At 33.2% G+C, this 27,060-nt stretch overlaps 1 protein-coding gene across 19 annotated transcripts in view; it reads left to right on the top strand.

Moving 5' to 3' along the window:
* DLG1 (discs large MAGUK scaffold protein 1) overlaps positions 1–27,060 on the top strand; it is a gene marked incomplete at both ends in the record, with an annotated part of 194,164 nt that overhangs the window by 148,313 nt on the left and 18,791 nt on the right. For 11 of the 19 annotated variants that reach the window (XM_084232258.1, XM_084232257.1, XM_084232274.1 and 8 more), the window contains 5 exons: positions 1,451–1,553; positions 11,740–11,854; positions 14,032–14,208; positions 19,487–19,553; positions 24,084–24,117. In XM_084232258.1, the coding sequence (XP_084088384.1) occupies positions 1,451–1,553; positions 11,740–11,854; positions 14,032–14,208; positions 19,487–19,553; positions 24,084–24,117 (496 nt within the window). Of the gene's footprint in view, positions 1–1,450; positions 1,554–11,739; positions 11,855–14,031; positions 14,209–19,486; positions 19,554–23,328; positions 23,429–24,083; positions 24,118–27,060 lie in introns of those variants that run through there. The other 8 variants (XM_084232265.1, XM_084232264.1, XM_084232272.1 and 5 more) reach the window with 3 other exon arrangements.

Genomic DNA, 27,060 nt, shown 5'->3' with positions numbered 1-27,060 from the left:
GGGCAGCCCATACCCTGCAAACCTGCCTATTCTAAATGGGTTCTGCCATCCGCCGCATCAACACAAAACATAGGAGACTTTAATGGGAAGGAACTTTAATAAAACTAGGAAACAATACAGGTAAGGCAAAGAATTTAGTTTCTAAATGAAGCATCCAAAGTTACCCATCCCCTTGTGGGTAAAAGTCCATCCATATGGGATCGGCCCAGAGCAAGGCCCCAAAGCCTGCCACAAGTCTAAAGCATCTTCCAGTGGGGACCCACAGCAAAGGGTTAGAAACAACCAGACAAGCCCGGAAAAGAGCAAAATCAACATTAAGATAAAAGCTGCCATTGTCACCTCCCCATGGGTCTCACCCACATCTGTGTCACCCAGTCCACGACCACAAGACAAGCACAGTTTCTTCACGTGTCTCTAGGCTCCATCTGTTATAGAGCAACTCCGATATTAAAACGGTTTCCTGGCTGTGGGTCCTCACCCGCGCGCTTTAAAGGGACTTATGAAAACTCTACTACACACACACACAAAAGGTTAATAAAAGGTTTATTTACAAGAGAAAAGGAAATAAGGAAAATGTACAAACCAGGGAAAAAATAGGGAAATAAAGTCTTAATGTGTCCTACCCGATCCGACAACCTGGAAACCCAAAGTCACTCTCAGAGCTGGCCGGACGCTGCGAGCTGGTGGAGAGCCAAAATGGGGGAGCCCCAAAGCCCACGTGTCTGCCTTTTATATCCACCTGGCTGCTTAACCTCACCCTCAGGTCCCAGCCACCTTCCTTTGGTGGTAATGGGATTTGGAGTTCCCAGTGTTTTTGACTTTGACCTAGGGTGGGGGTGGAGTCCACAAAGCCTATATGGAATTAGCTTTGGGACATCCTTTTCCCCCTAACAGATTCACTTAATAAATTTACTGTATTTAAATGTCAGTCCTTGAAATCTGAGATATTATAATACTTTTAAACAAATTACTTTTTTATAACACTAAAAGAATATAAGTTTTAGTTTAGGAAGAAGGGAGAGAATTGAAACTGAGATTAGTAGGAATGAATGTGGCCGGAGCTGAAAGGATGCTACAAAAAAAGCACTTCCCTCTCATTGCTTGAGTTATTAGTGAAATAAAATGTACAAATGATGACACTTTCGATTTTTCAGTTTGTCAAATTAAGGTTTATTTCTCAAGAAATTGCCAGACATCATTCTGGAAAACCTGAGGGAAAATATTTTGGTTTTGCTCACTTGACATTAAGCAAAGTATTTTTAGTTAATAGAATTTTTTGATTGATAGCAATTTTTTTTTTGTCGTATGATATTTTTAGTAAATCAGAGCAAGAAAATATTTTAGTGATAAAGTAATTTTAACATGTATGCCTATTTAAAGAACAGACTATTGTGATATCTAATCAGTGTGATCATTTTCTTTCAAATTTAAGATTTGGTTTGATTTGCAGGTAAACAGTGTTGACCTCAGAACTGCCAGCCATGAACAGGCAGCAGCAGCTTTGAAAAATGCTGGCCAAGCTGTCACAATTGTTGCACAATATCGACCTGAAGGTAATAAAATTCTTGTCTATGCTTATTGTTTCAGTTTTTAAAATTCTTTCTGTTATTAATGTTTAACTTTGCAAGCTAATTGGTTATGTTTTGGTTGATTTGTTAATGTAGTATTTGTTTAGTCTGAATGCATTTCACTCTCCAGATCTGAAGTGTTTTTATAGAATTTAATAATTTGTGTCTACGAAGTGTTTTGAGTATTTTGCCATAATTTGAATTGATTTTCAAGTGTTTTTTTTTCCATCTGTTCTCTGGCCAAACATACCTTTTACCATACTTTTTACTAACTCATTGATCCAAAAAAAATAATAAAAACTGTAAGCAAAGATAGTATCATTGCCAAAGAAATCTAGATCATCCCAGTTTTTTCTTTTGAATTAGATTTTATTTATTAATATCAAGGTTTAATATCTTGCTTTAAGATAGTTTCTAATAGCCTTTATTGCTATTCAAACTATAGAAAAAGATTATAAGTTTGGGATGTAGTTTGTTTCTAGATCTTTCAGTTTCATTGGAAACCTAAGTTCCTGGGGGAAGAAGGTAGTAGTAATGGAAAATTTGAGATCATGCCATTATAGCATGCATATGAGACTTTAGTGTGTACCAACATAACCACTTCTCCAGTGAAACCTCAGTGGAATTTTAAAAGCTTAAACACCCCCAAGAATAACATAGCATACTGGTTAATGTTCATAAACAACAAAGTAAAGAGGAAAAAAATGGTGTGACTAAAGGAGCCAAGTGAAACATTCTATAATTTAGCAACTGTTAAATTTATCATTCTTTTCCTGAGTGGAACTTACTTTTGTAACAAAACCTAATAGACCTTTTAGCAGATCAGAATAGTAAGTTGGACGTTGCTTGCTACCACAAAATATGTACAGTTTTATAAACCTCAGCTTTTCATATTCCAAAGCTGAACAAAGGTATATACATAAAGGGTAAATTCCAAATAAACTGACCATATAAGTAGGGGCTAACATGAAATTAGAATGCCAATTTACTCATTCTGTGAGAAACAAAGCTGCCACTGGGACCGCACTTACTTTTATCTTCTGACCAATACAACCTTACACTCTACATATACTCTATGGCACCAAAGTTATAATCACTGGTTGCTTAATAGTATAGCTGTCTTCTAACTTACATGTTTATAAGGAATATAAACTATTAAGTATGATTAAAGGTAAGTCAGTATCTGTTCCCTGATCTCCCCAGAGAATGTACAAAACAACAATGAAAACAAAACACATACACTTAGACCCACACAGCTTCATCTCACAATAAGCAAAATTAAGAAGACATATAACATCTGAACAGCAAAATAAACAGTGTTTAAACAGCTGAAATCTAGCAGAAGCCACCTGGAAAGAGGGAAAGAGTAAAAACAAAAATGTAGAATGCTTAGTGGTATAAGACTTAGAATATATAGCAGAAAATTACACTTCCTAAAGGTATTTTTGAGGTATAAAAGAACTGTCCTTTGTTTATGGCAAGTCTCATGGGAACTGAAACAGAAGCCAACATTGATGTAGTTTGGTTTAGAAAAGTAGAGGACCCATATCTGGTTCAAGCATTCTCTCTTGGTTTCATTAGATAATATGTCAGTCTTTTGGTTGTAAAAGCTATAAGAATAACCTGTGCTTCCATATACCCCATATCCCTAAGCTTTCTGATCCAGCCAAATGACCTCTCTAGCAAAATCCAACTCATTCAGTAATAAGCAATTTAAAAGGAACTACCATAGCATTCATACAAAGGTATTAGTAAGAAGAGGTGGAAACAAATGGCAAAGCTTAGCAACAAACAGATTGTTAGACATATACACACAAATAAAAACATTGACATAAATCAGATGCAAATTTTAACAATTTTTAAATTACTTCTCTGAAAGAAGAATACAAAGTAGAAATGTAAGAACTGTAGGAAAAGATGGCTTAACAGCCAGAAGAGATTAATTTTTAACTAGCAGAACCAAGGAAAGCAAACCAATTTCTTAAATTGGAAAACAAAGGCAAAGAGACACAGCAGAAAATCAAGAGAAAACAGACGATACAGCAGGAAAAATAAACAGAAGCAAAAACAATTTTACAAGATTAAAGAAAAATATTAGCAATGAAAGACAGACAACTATGTATATGTAACATATTCATAATTAGACTTCTTTAAAAAGCAAAATTTTTTAAAGGAGGAAATAAATGTTTGAAATTATAATTCAATACATTCATGAAAACTCTCCTGTATTAAAAAGAAGTGAATATATTGACAGGACACAGCATAATGCAAAGAAAATTGATTCAGAATGGGCAAAATTCAGACATATTTTAGTTAATGTTTATCAAGAAAGAATATTCTGGAACCCATGTAAAAATATTAAGTTATTTAAAAGGTAATGAAAAGTGATTGATATGAGGAAGAACTGCTCTAATGCTTGGTAAACATAAACCAGAACAAGATGAGTTATTACCAATTTTTTATATTTAATGATACACTTACATGCGCATGGTTGTCCAGTATGGTCTCCCCTTTTCCTTGGATATGAAACTTTCTGATTGATGCTTTTCCTTAGTTATTTTGAAAACTTCATTCTAGTCTTGAAGGAGCTATTTTTGTGCTTAGAATTTTGCATTCTACTTTCATTATCAGATTGCTGCTATTTAGTAGAAATACTATTCTTGTTTCAAAGTTAGACCCTTATGTTGATTCCTCATATATATGTATGTTCTTTCCAAATATCTCCTGAATACCAGACTTATTTGCCCTATTTGATTTCTCCAGCTGTAAAAGTAAAAGAAAATTTCTTTTACTGTAGTAAATGGCACCCCTATTGACATGCAAGATGTCTTGTTTCTTGCTAAGCAAGAAGTCAAGGTAGGCATTCTACCTCTCTTCCCTTTTTCAACCTCTTTGTCTCAGCTGATACCTTAACCAAAATGAGTATTATACTATCTCTTACCTGAACTATTTTAATAGTCTCTAGTAAGTCTCCTTTTTTATTTCTTTATTTTCTCTAATCCATTCTGTTCTGTGTTCATCAGCCAAAACAAACTTCTTAAATACAAATATTAAATTGTATCATTTCCAATTTAAAATATTTTCTGTTTCACTCTGAATAAACTCCAAACGGTATAGAGTGAATCACAGCACCAAACATGCACTTCACTGCTTGTCCATCTCTCCTTCCTTTGCTCTTTAAGCTCATACCATACAGACACTTCTTTCAGATCCTTGATTACACCAGTGACTTTCCTAATTCTTTACTCATTCTGTTCTTAGAATATTCTTTACCCCTATTATTTATATGGCTGTTTTATGGTGGCTTCATTTCTCATAGCACTAAGCCTTAGCGCAGTTTATAGTTGTTTATTTAGGTGCCTATTTATTTATTTAAGCTTTGTTCTAGAGTTTTATGTAATACATACCTATATCCCTGTGTACAGATAACAAAGCTAGTAGTAGCTGTTCCAGGGTAGCCCCATGGGAATTGGGGTGACCTGGTGTGAGTCCTTGCCTGTATGCCAAAGAACGTGGAAGAAGACCCAAAATGAGACATGCGGAAGAGATGAGGGGAAAGGAGGATTATTTATTCACAAAGGCAGCTAGAGGAAGTAAAACGGACAGAGAGAGAGAAATTAATTGCCCAATACATGGTGAATTACTCTGTCCTACTAACAAGCGATACTAGGTTACAAGTTGGAGTCATAGAAGCAAAATCATCCAAGCCCAAATGTGTTCAGTTATATATGAAGCATGACTGCTTAACTCCACCCCTAGTTCTCAGTAGCTGCCCCAATTAGGAAGTCTGATTCATGGCATACATTATGAAATTACGCAAGAAAGATATGCCCACAAAACAAATGAGAAGTATAACCTCATATTTCAAAACAAGTTGAAGAAAAATTATGGATTATATGAAGGAACAACACAAGTAAGAACTCAGAAAATTATTAGAAACAAAGAAAATTCTTATTTCAGAAATTAAGTTTAATAGAAGGAGCACATTATTCCCTTAAAGTAAGCCGATGAGATTAGGTAGGTGGAGGATGGGTAAGAACAGAGAAGAAAGGAAGCACAATGGACTATGGGTGATTTGGGGGAGGTTGCACTACAGTGGTAATACCTGATGGGAGTATCCAAATACTGGCTCAATTATAAATAATTAATTTACATAAAAATAAAGAACTATTTCCCATTCACATTCTGAGTAGTTTAGTCCCATTGGCATTAGATAGCACAGAATGAGGTAATTCTCTACATTGCAGGGCTAAGGAGATTAGATACAGCTGTGGCAACCCATTAGGACTTAAACATGAAATGGACTTCCACACTGGGGTTGCTCTGGAATTCCACACTGGATTCTGAGCAAAGTGAGAAGGTTACACATGGAATTGGTCAGAGCCCAGTTAGAGAAGTAAATGGTAGTAGAAAGAGAAAACTGGTTAGTTACATACAGAGAAACTGATTGAATGAGTATATATGTTAAGGATAATATTATCCATAATTTTCACTTTTGGAGAAGAGGGTTATAAACATAAAAAGGGAGAAAACTAAATATAAACTTTAAAAGATTAGAATTGAAGTGGGTATGAACTCATGGTTTTCAATTTACATAAACATAATTATAGTTATAAATGTATGTCTAGTTTATATAGATATTCAAAGAAGTTGATTGAAAGTCAAACAAAGTTTCGTAAGTAAAAACTGCAATTAAAGGTATCATTAAAGAATTAGGATGTTATTGTTTTTATAAGCCTTTCCTGAGAAGAGAAAACAAACTTTAGACACCCAAAATGATACTGATATAAAGATTGGTGTTAGCAAGTAATTAAGATAGTTTTTAAAAGAGTGTGTATTAAAAGACTAAGCTCTGGCAGTTTGAGTAAAAGCAGGTATCAGAAAATGGAGAGAGAATTTGAAAATAATATAAAAACTGAGTAATCTTTCAGTTTTAAAGTGGTTTTTTTTTTTTTTTTAGATTTATATTATTTATTTATGCATCTAAGAGCTGGGATGTAGGCCAGAGATGCAGGGAGGTGAAAGGATTCACCAGAGACAGTAGGAAGCAGACAGGCAGATTGACTGAAATACACTGCTGAAGGGAACAGCAGGCAACACAGGCCTCCCCTTGTGCCAGCAGGGAGGCCCTGAGTTTTAAAGTTTTTTACTGACTCTAAAAAGATATTTCAAATCAGATCTGAGAAGATTACTCATAGTAGGGGGCCAAAAGCCAAATATTGTTAAGGGGCCTCCCTGGAGGTGCAAAGGGTTAAGACTCAACCTATGAAGCTATGCACAACCACTGCAGTACAAGTTCAATTCCCGGCCAGTCATCTACCCACATGGTGCAGCAGACCTCTCCTGACTCATCCGCTGCTCCCCTCAGCAGTGTATTTCAGTCAATCCGCCTGTTCTGTTCTCCACTATGCCTCTGGTGAATCCTCTCACCCCCACACCTCTGGCCTGTACCCCTGCTCTTATATGCATAAATAAATAAATCTTTAAAAAAAAGTTATTAAAACAAAAGACAGACCTACCAATTTTATATTTATTTATTTTTAGAACTATATGAATTTTACTTAAATATATATTTATTAAATATATAGTTATACTTTGTATGCAAATGCATTTATTTTATATAAAATGTTTTTATCATTTCTTGTTTAGGAATTTTATATATATATAAATAAATTTAGGGAGGCTCGTGTGTATATGTGTGTGTCCAAGTACAATACAATAGGTCAACAATTGAGACTATGTTCCAGTTACTATTGATTCATAACTACACCAAAGCCTAGCAGATTAGACAACCATTTTAAAGATTATGTAGACTAGGAATTTGGACAGGATTTTGGCTGATTCTTACATTCTTGTAGCATAGACTAAATTCACTTTAGCAGATATTTAACGGGTAGATTAACTGCTTTGGAGTGTCCAAAATGGCTTCATTCCTTTGTCTTATGCCTTGATGGTACTACTAGAAGTTTGGGCTTATAACACTGTCAGGTGACCTCTGAAGCATGTTGCTTTAAGGATATTCAGACTAACTTTCCTAAGAACAAGCATTCCAAAGAACCAGGCAAAAAGTTCATTGCCTTATAATCTAACCTTGAAAGTCATATGTGATTATTTCTACCACGTTTACAGTTCCACCACATTATGAGTCCTAAGACCAGACCAAATTCTAAGAAGAGAGGGATTAGATTCCACATCTTGAGAGGACAATGGCAAGGTCACACAGTATAAGAACATGTAGGATGGCAGATATCTTTGGTGGAAAATATCATCTGCCACTAGCTATTTATATTTATAGAAGACTTGATTGGAGTGTATATGTGTGTGTGTGTATGTGTGTGTATAGCATAAAATAATATAAATAGAACTAACATCAAACAACTTTAATCATCAAGAATTAACTCATCTTAATAGTTAAAAGAAAATAATTTTCAGATTTGTTAATAAAGCAAAATCTATATAGTATTTTGTTGTAACAAAGAGGTAAATGTTAAAAGAACTATATAGCTATAAAAAAAAGAATGCTATTATGAAGTATTGTTACTACTGTAAGCCTACTACTATACTTACTATTAAGTAAAAAAAGTAAGTTGGAGAAATGTGTGTTACTGGTTAAGGAAGAGCAATACATGTATGTCTGTATACATATCCATGATTATATAGCCATGTATAAATGATACAAAGTATATGTAAATCTTTTTGCATGTACTTATGTACCTGCTTTATATTATTAAAAATGAATGAATGGAGCTTTCTTTTAAACGTTTACTTGTAGTGACCCGAATGGCATAGGGAAGGAAAGAGGAATGGAAGCTAAACTTCTATTTTAATATTCTTATTTTATAGATTTGACTTTGGAACTATTTTGCCAACCTGTAAAAACAATGACACTATTTTAAAAAAACAACCTCTAAAAATTCAAGTTAAAAAAGAACAGTTGAACCTAAATGTATATCCAGGTGGCATGCATGAAAACACACAGAAGAAACCATGTCAAGTGACTTTAAAACAGTTATCCAACTGTATATCCCTAATGGGCCATACTCTCTGGATAGAAAGCAGTAGGGAAAACAGTTAAATATCTCCCATAATCATTTCATGGTCATCATGTTGGTGTTATTTAAGACTGTTATGAATGTAATATCAGATAAAACAAGTCATGATGCATTATTATAATTCTGTTATTACTGGTGTCTTGAGAACAAAGATTCTTTACATGCAAAAAAAAAAAACCAAAAACATGCAGATATAAAAGAGGTAAAATCCGGGCCTCCCCAGTGGCGCAGTGGGTTGAGTGCAGCGCTGTGAGGCTGTCTGCAGCCTCTACAGCAAGGGTTTGATTCCTGGCCGGCCAGAGAGAAACCCACATGGCACTGCAGACCTTTCCTGTCTCGCCCACTGCTCCCCTCAGCAGTATTTTTGGCTTGTCTGCCTATTCTGCACCTCGCTCTGTCTCTGGTGAATTCTCTCACCTTCCCGTGCCTGTGGCCTGTACCCCAGTTCTTGTATAAATAAATTTTAAAAAAAAAAAAGCTTAAAAGAGGTAAAATCCTAGTGGTCAAATTTTTAATTAGAAGAATCAGTATATAAGGTCATGATTTACTTTATATTTAATCTGTGACTCAATTTTCTGTTAGCTGTTCATACAGATTAAAGATTTATCAGGAGTTGGTAATTATTTGAATTGTGATAGATACATTCTAATGAGTTTACTAATAGTTTATATTTTTAATTATCTACATTATTAAACAATTATAAAGGCATATTTTGTTATGTTGATGTGAGTTTTTAAATGTTTTGATTTTTTGGTAAATTATTGCTTCCATTCATCTTAGTATCCATAAAACAAGCTTGATAACAATGGTGAAATAAGATACTCAACAACAATCATGTTTAGGCTTTTTATATAACCGTACAAAGAACTTTTTGCTCTAGCTAAAAGACTGGTATTTTAAGAAAATCTGATGTGATCTAACCTAATTGTCTGTAAAAGAGTTTATTATAGAGAAAAGATACATGTATATAACCATGTAGTAATTACAGTGTTTCTGAAGAAGTACTTAAGGGTTTTATTATTATTAGATTTAGACCCCATCTCTTATTTTTAATAATATGTTTTAAAATATATAGTTTAAATAATTCATCTTCAAAATCATTTTTGTATAACGGTATCAAATTGTTTTTTATTTCAGGTTGATTTTGTTTTGTCAATTTTATTAGCCAGATTTTTAAGGCATATTTTTCCCATTTTATTAACCTGTACATGTTCTATATTTACGAACACAAGATTAACTGATTTCCTCATGTGAAAAAAGTCAGTAAACAAAGTACCTAGTTTAATTTATTATAGATTTTTTAAAGTATAAAATAGAATAAATCCTAATTTCTAATTTTTTAATGTACACTTAAATTAGTAATATAACATTAATACTGCTATTTGATGTGTGGAAGTTGTCTTTATTGACTAAATGAGATACGAATTTTAGTAGCATGTAAGATTTATAAAGTTTAAAAAATTATAAATTTTAAAATGAGTTACATTATTAAAATTAAACATCATATAACCTAACAGTCTCACTCTTAGTTGTATATATCCACAAAATATGAAACTATCAATACAAATATCTCTATTTTCCATAAAATTCATAGTAGCATTATTTACAGTAGCTAGTTCATGGAAGCAGCCTAATTGTCCATCAGCATACAGTTGGATCAAGAAGTGGTAAAGCGGGCCTCCCCGGTGGCACAGCGGTTGAGCGCTGGGTTGCGAAGCTGCCCGCAGCCTCTGCAGCGCCGGTTCGATCCCTGGCTGCTCCCCGGCCACCGGAGGAGGGTCCCACATGGCGCACAGACCTCTCTTGCCGCCTGCTGCTCCCCTCAGCAGTGTACTTCAGTCCTTCTGCCTGCTCTGCTCCCCGCTCTGGCTCTAGTGAATTCTCTCACCCTCCCGCGCTTCTGACTGTACCCAGTGCTTATATAAAACAACAAACAAACAAACAAACAAACAAATAAATAAATAAATAAATATATTTATTTATTTATTTATTTATTTTAAAAAAAGAAAAAGAAGCGGTAAAGCCACACCATGGCTCTGGTGAATTCTCTCACCCTCCCGCACTTCTGACTGTACTCAGTGCTTGTATAAAATAATAAACAAACAAACAAATAAGTAAATAAATAAATAATTTTTAAAAAAAAGAAGCGGTGAAGCCACACCATGGAGTGCTATATTGCCAAAGGAAAGATGGAATGCAGCTATTTTCAACAAAATGGAGGGACTTTGAGAGAATTATGTGCAGCAAAGAACAATAAAAACAAATACTAGGCATTTACATAGTAGACAATTCAATAAAGTAAAAGTGCTTTCAAAAGCCAGTGGACACCAGTTAGCATCCTGAGGGCTCTGAGGTTAAGGAGGTGGGAAGGTAAAGGACAAAGGAATATAAGTGATGGAGGTAAAGGGGGGAACAAAAGAGAAAGAGAGTACTAACTTCTGCACATGGGCAATATTTTATAAAGATTTATTTATTTATTTATACAAGCACTGGGTACACTCAGAAGTGCAGGAAGATGAGAAAATTCACCAGAGCCAGAGCGGAGAGCAGAGCAGGCAGACTGACAAAGTACACTGCTGAGGGGAACAGCGGGCGGCAGGAGAGGTCTGCGGACCATGTGGGACCCTCACTGGCGGGCAGGGATTGAACCAGCGCTGCAGAGGCTGCGGGCAGCTTCGCAGCCCAGTGCTCAACCACTGCGCCACCGGGGAGGCCTGCAGGGGAAAGTTTTGCTTCTTGGTTCAGCAGGTGGCAGGAGAGGTCTGTGTACCATGTGGGACTCTCGCCTGGTGGCCAGGGATTGAACTGCGCTGCAGAGGCTGCTGGCAGCTTCGCAACCCAGCGCTCAACTGCTGTGCCACTGGGGAGGCCTTGGGCAATATTTTATAATTATGAAAAAATAACATGAGAAACTTTGAGTTCAGCCAATTTTAATTTATGGTACCCTTAGAAGATTATTAATTTAATTTGCAAATTGGCCATATCTTTTATAGATTTTTCTCTGAGGGCTCTAGCTTCATTTAATCAATTGTAAGACAACTTTCATATGTAATACTTTTATCTTCAACAAATTTATTTTTTTAGAAATAAAAATCAAATTTCTCTTTTTCTTCAATCAGAATACAGTCGTTTCGAAGCCAAAATACATGATTTACGGGAACAGATGATGAACAGTAGCATTAGTTCAGGATCAGGTTCTCTTCGAACTAGCCAGAAGCGATCTCTCTATGTCAGGTAAATTTTTTTCCTTCTATGCCAATACTTATATATGCATGCAGATTGTTTCAGGTGTTTCACTAACTTCATTGTGCAGTAGAAAAATATATTGCAAACCAAGGAAATGTTTTTTTATGCTTGATTTCCTGATACTATATCTTTAATGATACTAACCTTTAAATATTATTAAGATTTCACTAACATTTTGTATAATAATAGTCTGTGTTATATAGCTCCTCGAATGATAATTGCATGATAAAGACAAAACAACTGTTTATCAGAAATTTTTTTCAGTTTATCTATTACTGATGAAATTTATTGTTGATCTATCATATCATCCAACACTTATATATACCTGTATCCTCTTATAATAAAATATTCTCCATTTAAACAACATTTTAATTACCTTAGCACTTTCCATAAGAGTAAAGAGAACATATATAAATAATAATTTAAAATGTGAATAGTGCTACTAAATAAACACTTGGGCAAAGACAAACATGTTATTTTTCTGTAACATAAGATTAATCTAACAGCATGAAATAATAGATTAAATAAATACCAGTTGGTATGTAAATTGTTATTTAGTCCTTATTTACCAAATAAGACTTAATATAGATATCCATTTGTATTTTATATACTTAATTATACTATTAATTTTACTATTATTAATTATACTTTCATAAGAAAGTATTGTGAACATCTGTATATTCCAACAAATTGGACAACCTGGATTCCTTATATCATACAATCTCCTAAGATTGAATCATGAAGAAACAGAAAACCTGAACAGACCTATAACAAGTAAAGAAATTAAAACAATAATCATAAATAAATAAGAGTCCAGGACCAGATGGTGTCGCTGGTGAATTCTCCATACATTCAAAGAAAATCTAAAACCAGCCCTTCTCAAACTCTTCAAAAAAATCAAAAACCAGGAAATGCTTCCTAACTCCTTTCATGAAACCAGTCTGATACCAAAACCAGGAAAAGATAGCACAAAAACAAAAACAAATAAAATTACATGCCATTTTCCCCTTTCTTATATTCTCCCATCCAAGTACTAACTAGCCCCAACGCTGCTTAGCTTCTGAGATCAAACAAGATCGGAGGTGTTCAGGGTGGTATGGCCATAGACCTTTCTTATATTTTCAAGAGAGTTGCTTTGGATACTATCAATAAAATTTAATTTATTTAAATATTGTACAAAAATTGGGTATTAGGATGCAATATTTTCTTTTTATCCAATTTTAAAATAGTCTTAACATTTTGGAATTACTATATTAAATTAATATTTCCGGGCCTCTCTGGTGGTGCAAGGGGTTAAGACGCAACCTGTGAAGCTGTCTGCAGCCACTGCAGCATGAGTTCAATCCCCCGGCCGGCCAGCGAGCAACCCACATGGCACATCAGACTTCTCCTGACTTGCCTGCTGCTCCCCTCAGCAGTGTACTTTGGTCAGTCTGCCTGTTCTGTTCTCGACTCTGTCTCTGGTGAATCCTCTCACCTCCCCACATCCCCCACACCTCTGGCCTGTACCCCAGCTCTTGTACGCATAAATAAATAAATCTTTCTAAAAAAATAAATATTTCCCCATAAAAGTTGGTAACTATTAAAGTTATCCATAGTTTGTTGTCATCATTGTTACTCATGCTAAAAACCCTGTTATCAGTAGTTTGGTGAACAGCATGGAAGGAATAATTAATGAGCTAATGGTATCTAGTCTTACAGCCGACAACTAATGAATCAAATCTGTCAAGGAATTTGTTTTCCCAAGTGTGTCAAATCAATATAATGAGAAGAATATCTCTTTTTTTTCCTCTTTTATTGAAATAACATTGTGTTATAACATAAAAGCTTTGGGTAAGAGTGTCTCTTTATATATGCTTGTATTAATTTAGTACAGCTCTCAGATTGGTCTTTGTTTTAATTGGCCTTCTAAATTAAATAACTTTTTTTAATTTTCTCATACTATATTGAGGGAAATAAACTATTACCATAACAAATTAATTTTGCTTTTTTTTTGATTGCCTCATTTTCTTGTATGTAGTACAAAATTGAGCTTGTATTATATTGCCTACCATGACATGTTATTTGTTTATTTATATTTACCTATCCAAGCTTTCTCAGAATCCTATGTTTAATTAATATTCTAACAAGTAATTTTGCACTTTTCCCCCCCCCTATTAAAATAGAGCCCTCTTTGATTATGACAAGACTAAAGACAGTGGCCTTCCAAGTCAGGGATTGAACTTCAAATTTGGAGACATCCTACATGTTATTAATGCTTCTGATGACGAATGGTGGCAAGCCAGGCAGGTCACACCAGATGGTGAGAGTGATGAAGTTGGGGTGATTCCTAGTAAACGCAGGTAAATATAAATCTGGTACAGTCTTACCATTTGAAATTTGAGCAACATAATTACTGTTCCTTTAAATTTCTTTTATTTAAGGAGGTAATTTTATACTTTGATTTCCACATTGTATGTCACAACCATTTAATTTTATTCAGCTTATTTTTGTAACTAGTAACATAACTAGAAAATATGAACCCCCCCCAAAAAAAAATTTCTCTAAGACTCCTACAAATTGAAAAACAAAATAAATTGCAAATCAACATGCCATGCTTTATACCAGTAGGGAGAAAATCAAAATCGTCTGTAGTTTTTCTATGTAATAATGATGAAACCTTAGCCTTCTGGAGTTTTGATTGCATTGTTCTTTATACTTAAAAATGAGAGGAGATGGACAAATCCTACAACTCTACAATCACCCAAATCTAGATAAAGAAGAAATAGAACACCAAAACAGACCAATTACAAGCAGCGAAATTGAAATGGTAATCAAAAACCTCCCCAAAAACAAAAGCCCAGGACCTGATGGATTTACAAATGAATTCTACCAAACATTCAGAGACGAATTAGTGCCTATCCTTCACAAACTCTTCCAAAAAATTGAGAAGGAAGGGACAATACCAAACACGTTCTATGAAGCCAACATTACACTAATACCAAAACCGAACAAGGACAACACAAAAAAGGAAAACTACAGGCCAATCTCCCTAATGAACACTGATGCAAAAATCCTCAATAAAATTTTAGCTATCAGAATCCAACAATGTATCCATAAGATAATTCACCACGACCAAGTAGGATTCATTCCAGGGACACAAGGATGGTTTAACATCCGAAAATCAATCAACGATATCCAACACATCAACAAAAAGAAATATAAAAAACATATGATAATATCAATAGATGCTGAGAAAGCTTTCGACAAAGTGCAACACCCATTCATGATAAAAGCCCTTGAAATTCTTGGGATACAAAGAACATACCTCAACATCATAAAGGCCATCTATGACAAGCCAACAGCCAGTATCATTCTCAATGGTGAAAAGCTGAAAGCAATTCCATTAAGATCTGGAACAAGACAAGGATGTCCACTCTCACCACTGCTTTTCAATATAATACTGGAAGTCCTAGCCAGAGCAATAAGACAAGAGAAAGACATCCAAGGAATCCAAATAGGAAAAGAAGAAGTCAAACTATCACTATTTGCAGATGATATGATAATATACATAGAGAACCCCAAAAACTCCACAGAAAAACTAATTCAACTCATCAATCAGTTCAGTAAAGTGGCAGGATACAAAATCAACACGCAAAAGTCAGTAGCCTTCCTGTACACAAACAATAAATCTGAAGAAGAAGAAATCAAAAAAACCATCCCTTTTTTTATTGAAACAAAAAAAATCAAATATTTGGGAATAAATCTAACAAAAGAGGTAAAGGACCTATACAAAGAAAACTATAAAACACTGTTAAAAGAAATAGAAGAAGACACAAAGAAATGGAAAGACATCCCCTGCTCATGGATTGGAAGAATAAACATTATTAAAATGGCCATCCTTCCAAAAGCAATATACAGATTCAATGCTATTCCAATCAAAATTTCAGTCATTCTTCAAAGAAATAGAACAATTATTGATGAAATTCATATGAAATCACAAAAAACCCCGAATAGCCAAAGCTCTCCTGAAAAAAAAAGAAGGGAATGGAGGCATCACACTCCCAGACTTCAAACTATACTACAAAGCCATAATCATCAAAACTGCATGGTATTGGAACAAGAACAGACATACAGACCAATGGAATCGAATAGACAATCCAGAAATAAACCCACAGATTTATGGTCAACTAATCTTTGACAAAGGAGCAAAGACTATGCATTGGAGCAAAGAAAGTTTGTTCAATAAATGGTGCTGGGAAAACTGGGTCGCTACATGCAAAAGAATGAAGCTTGACCACTACCTCACACCATACACAAAAATCAACTCAAAATGGATTAAAGAACTAGACATAAGACCTGAAACCATAAAATATATAGAAGGAAATATAGGCGAAACACTACGTGATTTGCACATCAAAGACATCTTTACAGACACATCACCCAAAGCAGTGATAGTGAAGGCAAAGATAAACAGCTGGGACTACATCAAATTAAAGAGCTTCTGCACAGCAAAAGAGACAATAACAAAAACAAAGAGAAACCCCACCAACTGGGAGAACATTTTTGCACCCAACACTAATGATAAAGGACTGATCACAAAAATCTACAAAGAGCTGATGAGACTCAACAACAACAAAGAAAAGAATCCAGTCAAAAAATGGGCAGAAGAGCTAAAAAGAAACTTCTCTGAAGAGGAAAGGCAAATGGCCAACAGGCATATGAAAAAATGTTCAACATCACTTGTCATCAGGGAAATGCAAATCAAAACTACCATGAGATACCATCTTACACCAGTGAGAATGGCACATATTAAAAAAACTAGCAACAACAAATGTTGGCGAGGGTGTGGAGAAAAAGGAACTCTTCTGCACTGTTGGTGGGAGTGCAAACTGGTCCAACCACTGTGGAGAGCTGTGTGGAGATTTCTGGACCTACTAAACATAGAGCTTCCATATGATCCAGCAATTCCACTCCTAGGTATTTACCCAAAGGACACAGAAACATCAATTCCAAAGAACACCTGCACCCCTATGTTTATAGCAGCACTGTTTACAATAGCTAAGCTTTGGAACCAACCCAAATGCCCAAAAATAGATGACTGGATCAAGAGGATGTGGTACATATATACCATGGAATATTACTCAGCATTCAAAAAAGATAAACACATGCAATTTGCAGCAACATGGATGGCGCTGGAAGGGATCATGCTCAGCGAAATAAGCCAAAAAGAAAAAGAAAAATACCGGATGGTCTCACTCATAGCAGGAATCTAGAAAACTTAAATAAGGGACCAGGAAAATGAATAACTATAAGAAAGTGAAAATCAAAATCAACAAAAAACTATGAACCAGAGACACTTTTAGGGGGGCGGGGGCGGGAGGGGAGGGATTGGGGTCAGAATGGGGGGGTGCAATTGTATGGGGAATATAAAAATAAAATTTATTATTTAAAAAAAAATGAAAATGAAGTAAACAAAAGCAAAATTTTTAGGAAAATCCTGACTGCTTTCATTATTTTTTTCTTGCTTAATTTAGAATGAATGTGTGTTCACTGGTCTTTCCTCTTTGCTTTTAACCAATTATTTTAGTGATTTATTGGTATATACCATGTAGTGGCAAAAGTATTAAGTGCAGATTATCTTTCAAAAGATTAATCTTGGTTTAGAGAACCCCCCATTAGGTCTGTGTATTTATATATAAATTTATATATTGGATTTAGGCTTTGTCGAGTCACTATTGTTGATAAATATTCCAAACCATGTACGTATTCATAGACACCTCCCCCACACCGTGTATATATATGTATGTATAGAGTTGTGTGTGTGTGTGTTTGCTTGTGTGGTATACACCCGTTTGCAGAACTTAAAGAATGGGAAAATTAAACTAATACCAAGATTTGTGATTGTGGTTTGGGGGTTCATGACTGTCATATATTAGGTAAGATCCAGTTACCTGGCTACATAATATATTTGGTGACAACTCCTCTTTTAACCATACAGCCCCCAGCACAACATTTTTCCTGCAATAGTAAATAATCTGCTTTAAATTAAAAAATGCTTGCTCTGGTTCTTATGGAGTCAGTAGAAATGCCACATCTTAAATATCAAGGTCAGAGTTCCTAAAATTGTCTTATCCCTTAAAGCCTCATGTCTTGAAAGATTTTATGTGTGCCTGCAACAAGTGAGAACTACAGTTGTCTTTGGTGGAAAGAGATTTATTTCATTGTGTATAAAAATTCTGCATCACCGGAAATGATGTAAGAGATCTTTACAAATCCCCAGATTCGTGAATACCAGTATAGAACATGATTTTTCTCCCATAAGATACAGTATGAAACCATACCTAATTATGCCATTTCATTCTTGCGTTGTATTCAGAACTGTGTTTTCTTAAATAGAAATGTCTCTTCCTTTGACCTCTTTTCTTAGAATAATAGCGCAAGGGACTGTAATTCCAACAAGTCTTAACTTCGTTTCAGAATGTGTTTACACATAAATACAATTTAAGTCACTCAGTTGTTTACTGAACAAGATAATGGCTAAAAGGCAAAGCCATTTTAAGTTGTAAATGTTTACTCGCTAAATATTAGTTTTGCAGTGCTCTCAATAAGTGCATAGGCAAAATTAGAAGATAATTACTCATGTCATGCACCTTCATTATTGTTTTAAAATAGTAAAAGACATGTTTAAAATCCATAATTTCCAAGGTTCTGCTGTACCCTTCGTAAAACTATATTGTTATATAATAAAGAAAATAATTTGTTCATAGGCCATTTTGCTAGGGTTTTCATCTGTATGCTAACATAAATTATTATGGTGAAATTGAGAATTTTTAAAATCTTAATTTACATGAAGTGGTGCCAGATTCATGTTGGTGTTAGTGTTTACATGAAACTTCTTGTTGTTTGTTTGTTTAGGTAACACTTTAACACAATTCAGCATTCAAAAAATCTAAAATCTATATAGGTTCCCTCAACACTGTTCCCAGGCACCCATTTTACCTTCACAGAGTTAAATAAAGTTACATGGTTTTGTAAATCCCTCCAAAAATACTATAATTGGTTACTTTATGTATTTGCACATCTATATCATTGGAATTAAGCTTAATGTTTTTATTCCCCACCTGTTTACTTTTTAAAATATGAGAACTGCAGAAAAGTAAGTACAAGAAAAATGCAAAAATAGTACAAGGAACTCCCACATATCCTTTACCTACTTTCACCAGTTGTTACATTTTGCTCCATTGACTTTCTCTCTTTAGCTTAATGTTTAGTGTATGTGTTCCATGCTAAGCTAATACTTAAAATGACAAAACAAATTAGAAAACTTGGAAAATTGCTAAACTCAGAATTGGTGCCTCATAATAATTTCAACGTAATTTTGAAATTGAGGACTTATGACAGTATGCATATAGTATGTATGGTATTTTGATACTTCACAAGTTTTTCCATAGTAAAATGAGCCCTGTATTTCCTATTTCCGAAATTTGAATAAATTTAGGAGTATAAACATATTCTAAAACCTTCTGATGGTTTTAGAAAACTTGGAAATCAGTTTTAATAAAACTGGTACTTTTATTGTTTCGACTGTTAGGTATGTTTGGTATTAATACTTAAAAAGCATATTCTATATTTTGACAGGGTTGAGAAGAAAGAACGAGCTCGATTAAAAACAGTGAAATTCAACTCTAAAACAAGAGATAAAGGGGTGAGTATATGAAATCTCTTAATTTTAGAAATTAAAAATTGAGAATAATAGGTCCTTTCATAACTTGTTGAGCTATGTTATTGAAATGTAATGGATTTTTGCCTTAAGAATTAGAAACAGTCCTTGTCATGACGCTCTACAATAGTAGATACTAAAGTAAGCAATTTATTATTAAAGCATCCTTTACATAGGCCTTTCCAAATTATCAAAACATTTATATATTCTTAACAACATATCTCTGGTCAAGGCTATTTTATAAATGAAAATAATTCAGCCTTCATTCAGATATCCAATTAGAAACTTGGGTCATCAGATTAATCTTGATAACTAATTTAATAAATATGAGAAAGTAGGGCCCCCCCAAATTATTAACTAGGTTATAATATAAGTTTATAGGGTTTTACAAGTGAATTCATGGAAATTTCCTTTTTCCCTTTTACTCTAATATAATTTATTAGTAGAATCCATATTTCAAATGTTTGAATTAATGTGAATTTTTATTTTGTGGGAATAAAGTGACAGTCAACAGGAAGAGTTTGTAGGTTGCCAAGAAATATATCAAAATCCTTTCATGCATATTTTAGACATATATATTTTATTTAGTCTTAAGTTCTACTTGAATCTAAAAATTTTGGATGTTAATAGATGAAAAGGATATTTCAGCCTTTATACCATACTGTGTGTATAATTACTGCAATGGACTATTCCATCATTAAGCATGAAGGAAATGCTGAAAACATGTTGTGCTAAAATGGTACTTATAGCACTTTTATGCTTGGGTTTTTTTTTTTTAATCTAAAGCACCAGTTTTATACATCTTTTGATTCTATTTCAAATGAAAGTGGAAAGTTAACAAATAAATTAACCTTTCTCTGTACACATCTGGTATTACTAAGCACTCAGACGTAAAAGCTTTAAAAATCAAGAAATAAGAAATATGATGCTCAGCAAAGAAATTAAATCTGAGTAAATTGTAAAATGCATTCAGTTATTCTAGAAATGCTAAATTTCTTTAAAATTAACTTAGAGATTTCAGAAAATGCAAAAATTACATAGTATAACCTGAAGAATCATTTAAAGTAGAAACTTTTACCTGCCTTCTTAATGCAGTAGGCAGTGTATCAGTCTCAAAGTAGAAACTTTTATTGAAGGGAAAAATCCCAAGAAAATGCTCAGGATTTGAAATACATACAGTATTTTTTTGTGTTTGTTTGTTATATGTCTTTGAAAATAATTTCATAAAATGCACTGTCAATGTGTTGAAAAAAGAGGTTGCATGTTGTAACTTTTCTTTCATACTATAAGAAGTTAACTAAATTAACGACATATTTAAATCTTAGTCTTGTTTGTTGATTGTAACCAACTTTATACACAGTCACTGTGTTCTAACACAGCACCAAAAGTATGCATGATACTGAGTGGGGTAAAAATACGCTTGCCATTGATACAGAACTGCATTTCTTTCTGTAATACTATTTCCCATACTAGGTTCTTTTCCTTTCCTTAACATGGTTGCTGTGAACTTTATTTCCACTACAGACTTACAACATTTCAGTTTCTCATTAACATTTTAGTATTCACTTAACAATTTTGAAATACTACCTATGAAAGTTATATATTTAGCTACCTTATATTATAAATTTGTGATATTTTCAGTTTTATTTCACTGTCTCTCTTGCAATGTAGCATTAATAACAATAAGTAATTAAACTGTATTTTTTATTGAAAATATAGAGAAACTAGAGATAGTTTATTTCTTTAGCTTTTTGTTTTTCCCTACACATTTTTGTCTGGTTTGCTTGTGCTATTTTCACTTTTAATAAATTCTTCATCTAGAAGATTTTAAATGTAATATGATTAATACATTTCTTAACTAACAAGCATTTCTCTATCCTATTTATGATATCTTTATGATATCTCATTTTGGCTAACTGCAAAGATATCAAAAATCAAAACATTTTAAACTTCATGTTTCTTTTGGTTGTTTGCTGTGAAACTGACTCTGACCACTATATATGCAGTAAGAGAGATAGATAACCTTTCATTAAAAATGTAACAGTTTCATCAGATCATAAAAATTAAGTTCAAAGCCAATGATTGACATGAATGAAAAGATTTAGTCCTTCCCTAAGCTAGATTACCATTTTCTCTCTATTGAAACTTGTGTTTTCTTCTATTTCTCTTTTCTAAAATTTGGGTTAAGCAAATATTCTTACTCAAATAATGCTACTTGACTATTTTTAAAATAATTGTAAGCCCAGGTTCACCCATAATTATTTTTTTCTCATCAGTTTAATTTTTAAATTATGCTTAGATTTATCAGAGCCTTTAAAGTTTAAGATTGAAATCAGGATAATCTGCTTAACTAAAGAATTATGAACCTGTTAATCCTGAATTATTAATATAAAAAGGTAAAAATGAAAGGTTAGCATAGTTTTTGTAGGGATTCTTACCAACTCCTTTCAAAGAATAGAATTTGAGCTTTTAAAAGTCACTTTAATCTACTTTAGCTCCTTACTCACCTGGCTTCATTTGAAAATATAGGCATGCCAAAAATATACTTTCCTGGTTGTTGATATTCCTCAAAATAATTATAGCATCTTATGTTGTGGCTAAACTCAAGAAAAATCAGAATAAAATTTCTATCCTTTGTACTGTTCTTGCTTCAAAAAAAATAATAATTCCTACTGATTCTTATAGTCAAGACCATTCCCTTCAAGACATGGATATGTATGACAGAAATTACAAAAGAAACTGTTCCTCTTCAATAGTCTCATCTTGCTTTGTGCTGTATGCTCTTTAATCTATGAATGCATAAATTTAGAGAGGGAAAGACATTTCCAACATCTGTGCAATAAGGAACATCAAATCAAACGTCTAGCTCCCTCATAGTATTTATTGCCTTTTGGGCTTTTCTAAGCACAAACGTTTTGTTCCCTATTCAGTACATGGTATCAATGGATTGGATCTGATTTATTTTTTAAACTTTCAAAAAAATAAGTATATGGAGCTTAAAGATAAGCCAAACAGTTGTGATCCACATACAAGTTGGCCAGGAGAGCTTGAATCGCCTGCTTCGCCTAGATGGCATTGATAAATCCTTTGTTAGACTGTGTGTTTGATGGCCCCTTGTAGTTTTCTTCCCAGTTTCTGATTCATGCCATAAGACTTTACTTGTCTTTTTTTCTCTTCCATAAAAAAACAATTTTTTTGTTTGTTTTTAGATATTCAGCACTAGCAGTTTTCTCAGTTGGTTTGATTTTCTTTTCTAATGCCTTTTTTAGATAATTTGTGTCAAAAAAAGAGGGGGAAATGTACTCAAGCCAAAGGAAAATGAAGATTATTGCCTAATGCATTAAAAAAAAATGTTTAAGCAGCTAGAATAGCATTTATAATAACTTTTGCTTAGAGTACCCAGTACCTGGAATTTTACAAAAATATGGATTGATATGAACATATGTTAGCTTGGCTTGTACTATTGGTTATAATAATAGCTAATCTGATTTACTCTTCCCTTTTTATCAAGTAGCACTTTCTCCTTATTTTTAGATATTACTGAATTACACTTTTCAAATTTTTTAATCTTTTCAGTTGTAATATGTTAGGGAAGTTAATATAAAATTAGAAATTCACTTTACATGTGATTAAAGTAGTATTAATATACAAACTGCACACTGTGGTCACAAGAGTCAGCTTCCACAGAGCTACTAGGCTGGGCCTTTGTACACACAGACAGTAGACATCCCTTTGTTTTGCCCCTCCTTCTCTTCTTCAGCAGTCATTCAATGACAAGCGTAAAAAGAACCTCTTTTCCCGAAAATTCCCCTTCTACAAGAACAAGGACCAGAGTGAGCAGGAAACAAGTGATGCTGACCGTAAGTATGTGAATCCAGTGGTCAACTGAAAATAAATATAGAGGGACCTACTGCCCTGCAGTTGGTTGTTACCATGGAGACAGTTTCAAGAGCTGCAACAGGTTACTAATTGTCTTAACCAGAAGCAACTTAACAGGCATAAATAAATTTGTATATCAATCTTAAATTTTCTGTCACCTCAGGAATTCTAAAAATATGTAGTATTTTTAAGTTACATGCTTAAAGCAGAAACACTTAACATACTCTCAAAGAATATTTGAGAGGAAAACATGGATACCTGAGATGCTGCTTACTGATTTCTATGAATAACACTGCCACTCTGATAATAAATCATCTGGAATCATTCATTTTATCCTTTTTTTCATTATATATAGGCAGTCAGAATTTTACTTTTAAAATAGCAAGAGATGGTCTCAAATTTTATACCTCTTCCCTAATCAGTCTCAAAGATTAAACTTCCATTCTTTCAGTAAATTACATTTACTTGCTAGTTGATGTTGAATTCAGAAATCTAAAAAAAATGCTCTATAAGATTTGTGTACCTGTAATGGTCTTGGAACTGTCTCTTATTGTAGCACCAATTTTATGCATTACTGACAACTATTTTCTTTGATTATCTTTTTATTGCTTGCTCTCTGGGAACTACTCTCTACAGGAGATCCCTGACGACATGGGATCAAAAGGCCTGAGTAAGTGATCAAAATATTCCCAAGTTATTTTTAACCTCCATCTACAGACCTACCTTTTTCCAACACATTTTGAGATTCATGGTAGTGCCCTTCTGGCATGAGGAGGTGTATGATTTTATATAACCTTTAGACTTTTCATGTTAATAAGATGCTTGGGATTTTTATTTCTGTAATACACAACTTTTGGTTTTTTAGTGCTGATTCTTCACATATTATTTGTTGCAAAACTCTGCTCATAATTTCATTTTCCTTTTTGTAATTTTTATGGCAATACTTTCACTAGAGTTTTTTTTAATATGAAAACTTTTTTAGTTTTTCAAAACAGTGCTACCTGCCCTCATTATTAGAATGTAGAAAGTACTCTTCCTTGCGGTTGTATTCCCCCCCTTTTTTACTAAAACAAGTTAAAATTACTTTCACATACTATGTTAGGAACACACTGCTATAATGTGAAATTACAAAACACAATAGATCTTAAACATTAGAGAAGAATTATGGATGTTAGGTTTAAGACTCTTTAAAAGGAAAATTGTACATCTCTTTTTTAAGGAGGTTGTAAGTTACGAAAAGAATTACAAGAAATAATATCCTTTCTTTTTCCTGTAGCTCGGATATTGTCTCATTTTGGGTTGGGTTGTGTTGTTTTTATTTAATTTTGTAGTTTGTACTTAATCTTTATTTAAACATTGTACAAAATTATTCAATAACTATTGGAATGATTGAATGAATGAAATGAAGTAATTTCAGCAAACAGAATTTTTATTGTGGTGTTTTTAAATTGATTCAATATGAAATTTTACCAGATATTACTGTTATTTCAGCTGTAAACTTAAAAATCATTTATAGAAGTAACCTTTTAAGCTAAAGTTTCTTTTCTAGCTAGTTATTTTTATTTGGATTATTAAGCATTTTTAAAAGTTTTTATTTATAATTCATTGATCATTACAGGTATATCTAATGTCCTTTAACTTTCTAAGAGCTGTATTAGTAAACATTGTTTCATAATTTTTTTCCTAATTAGGTAACTTTATTCCTGAATTTTTTCTAAACTATAGATACTTCTATTTCAACCTTAATGATTAAATGTTTGTATTAGATTGATGCATTATGCTTAAGGTATAATTATTTTTATTAGATATACTTCGTTATTTTTGCATGTGTGTTTTTAGAATTTAGCAAAAGCCGCAAACTTAGTATCACTAATGTCACCCTTTTTTAATACATTGCCTTTGGGAAAAAATATCAGTGAAAATCTTCAAAATTGGAGATTATTTCCACAGATTCTTAATGCTAGGTAATGTATTCTGAGAATAACATATTCTGAGAATAACATTCTGGGAAAAAATATCAGTGAAAGTATTCAAAATTGGAAATTATTTCCACAGATTCTTAATGCTAGGGAATGTATTCTGAGAATAATAATTGGAAATTATTTCCACAGATTCTTAATACTAGGGAATGTATTCTGAGAATAACATACCTTAGAGGTTGTATGGGTCAGCAGCTGAACCATAGATTTTTAATATCTGTTGAGTCAACAGAAACCTGTGGAAACTTCATTGAAAAGTTCATTAAATATAGAATTGAGTTTCCATGTTGATGTTGATATTATAATGGGTGAAAATTACACATTGACCACATTATATTTCCATCTCTCATTTTCATTAAGGATAGGTACTTGGGAAGAAGGGGAAAATGATAACTGATTACCAAATAGTGACTTTAGAAATTGATTCAATTTTCTGGGCATTGACTTGAGATCCTTTGTATGGTACATTTCTATACTTTATCTCATAGGAACTGAAAGAATTTATTTACCTGGTAACTTGAAGGTCAGATAAAGATGTTATTTGGAAGATGTTGAGGGACTCAGAAAAATATGAGAATTGTAGAACTTTTTATGATTGAGTTAGCATATAAAAAACAGGTAACTAGCCATTGAAAACGTGCCCATTTTCGTAAAACAGAAGATACTGAAAAGAAAAGTGTGTCACAGACATTATTTGTGCCCTCAATAATCTATAGCTGAAGTTCAAAATACAGGAAATAAACTTCAGTAAAATCTATATGAAATTAGTATAAGAAACACTCATGAGTTTTCATCAAGCCTTGTTGGAACAGGATTCATGAAGGAACTCTGAACAAAAGGATAAATTATTCTGGAGAAACTTGAAGACTTGTGGAATAACACTGAATATCAAGAAAGATTTACTTTTGCATCTTTGTAATTTCACTTATGAAAAATAGGGTATTAATTGAAGACTTATGAAAAAAGAGGATATTAATTGAAGAAAAGAGAGAAACTAAAAGGATACACAGGAACACTTTTCATAAACATGAATTCAGTGATTCTACAAAGAGAATCAAACTGTTGATTTTCACTGTTGAAAGTAGAGGAAATGAAAGAAATTGCCTTTCCAAACCTAATTTTGACTTCACAGCACTAGAATATGATTATAAATCAGGGGTAATACTACTATATCATCATAGTTCATGAAAAGCTAGAAATAGAATTGTGTGAAGATTTTATATTTTAAGAAGGCAATTTTGAGTAACTTTTGGAGGAAGAAACTGGGTAAGATTTAACAGAAACTAAAAGGAAATATAGTTCAGGAGGCATTATATAAGGGAAATGAAATCAGAAACAGTTTCAAACAAAGGCTTGTACCTATCTTTAATACAGAGCTCAATTTTTATAGCTTTATATTTTATAGAACACCTCAAAAACTTCCTCAGTTAAGGACATAGATTCTCATTATATTTGTTTCCTTCCTTCACATTTTAAAGCCTTACTTTAAAAGTTATATAGAGCTCTTAGATGCCAAAGCAGACTTATTTTCATTTTGGAAAGAGTAAATGTTAAGAGTATTATAATTGCTTGAGATTGATGATATAATACTTGATATAATATTGATGATATAATACTATAATACTTGGAGAGCA

This window comes from Talpa europaea (assembly GCF_964194135.1).
Source record: "Talpa europaea genome assembly, chromosome: 4".
NCBI classification, from domain to species: domain Eukaryota; kingdom Metazoa; phylum Chordata; class Mammalia; order Eulipotyphla; family Talpidae; genus Talpa; species Talpa europaea.
This window is presented reverse-complemented; position numbering and strand designations above follow the sequence as displayed.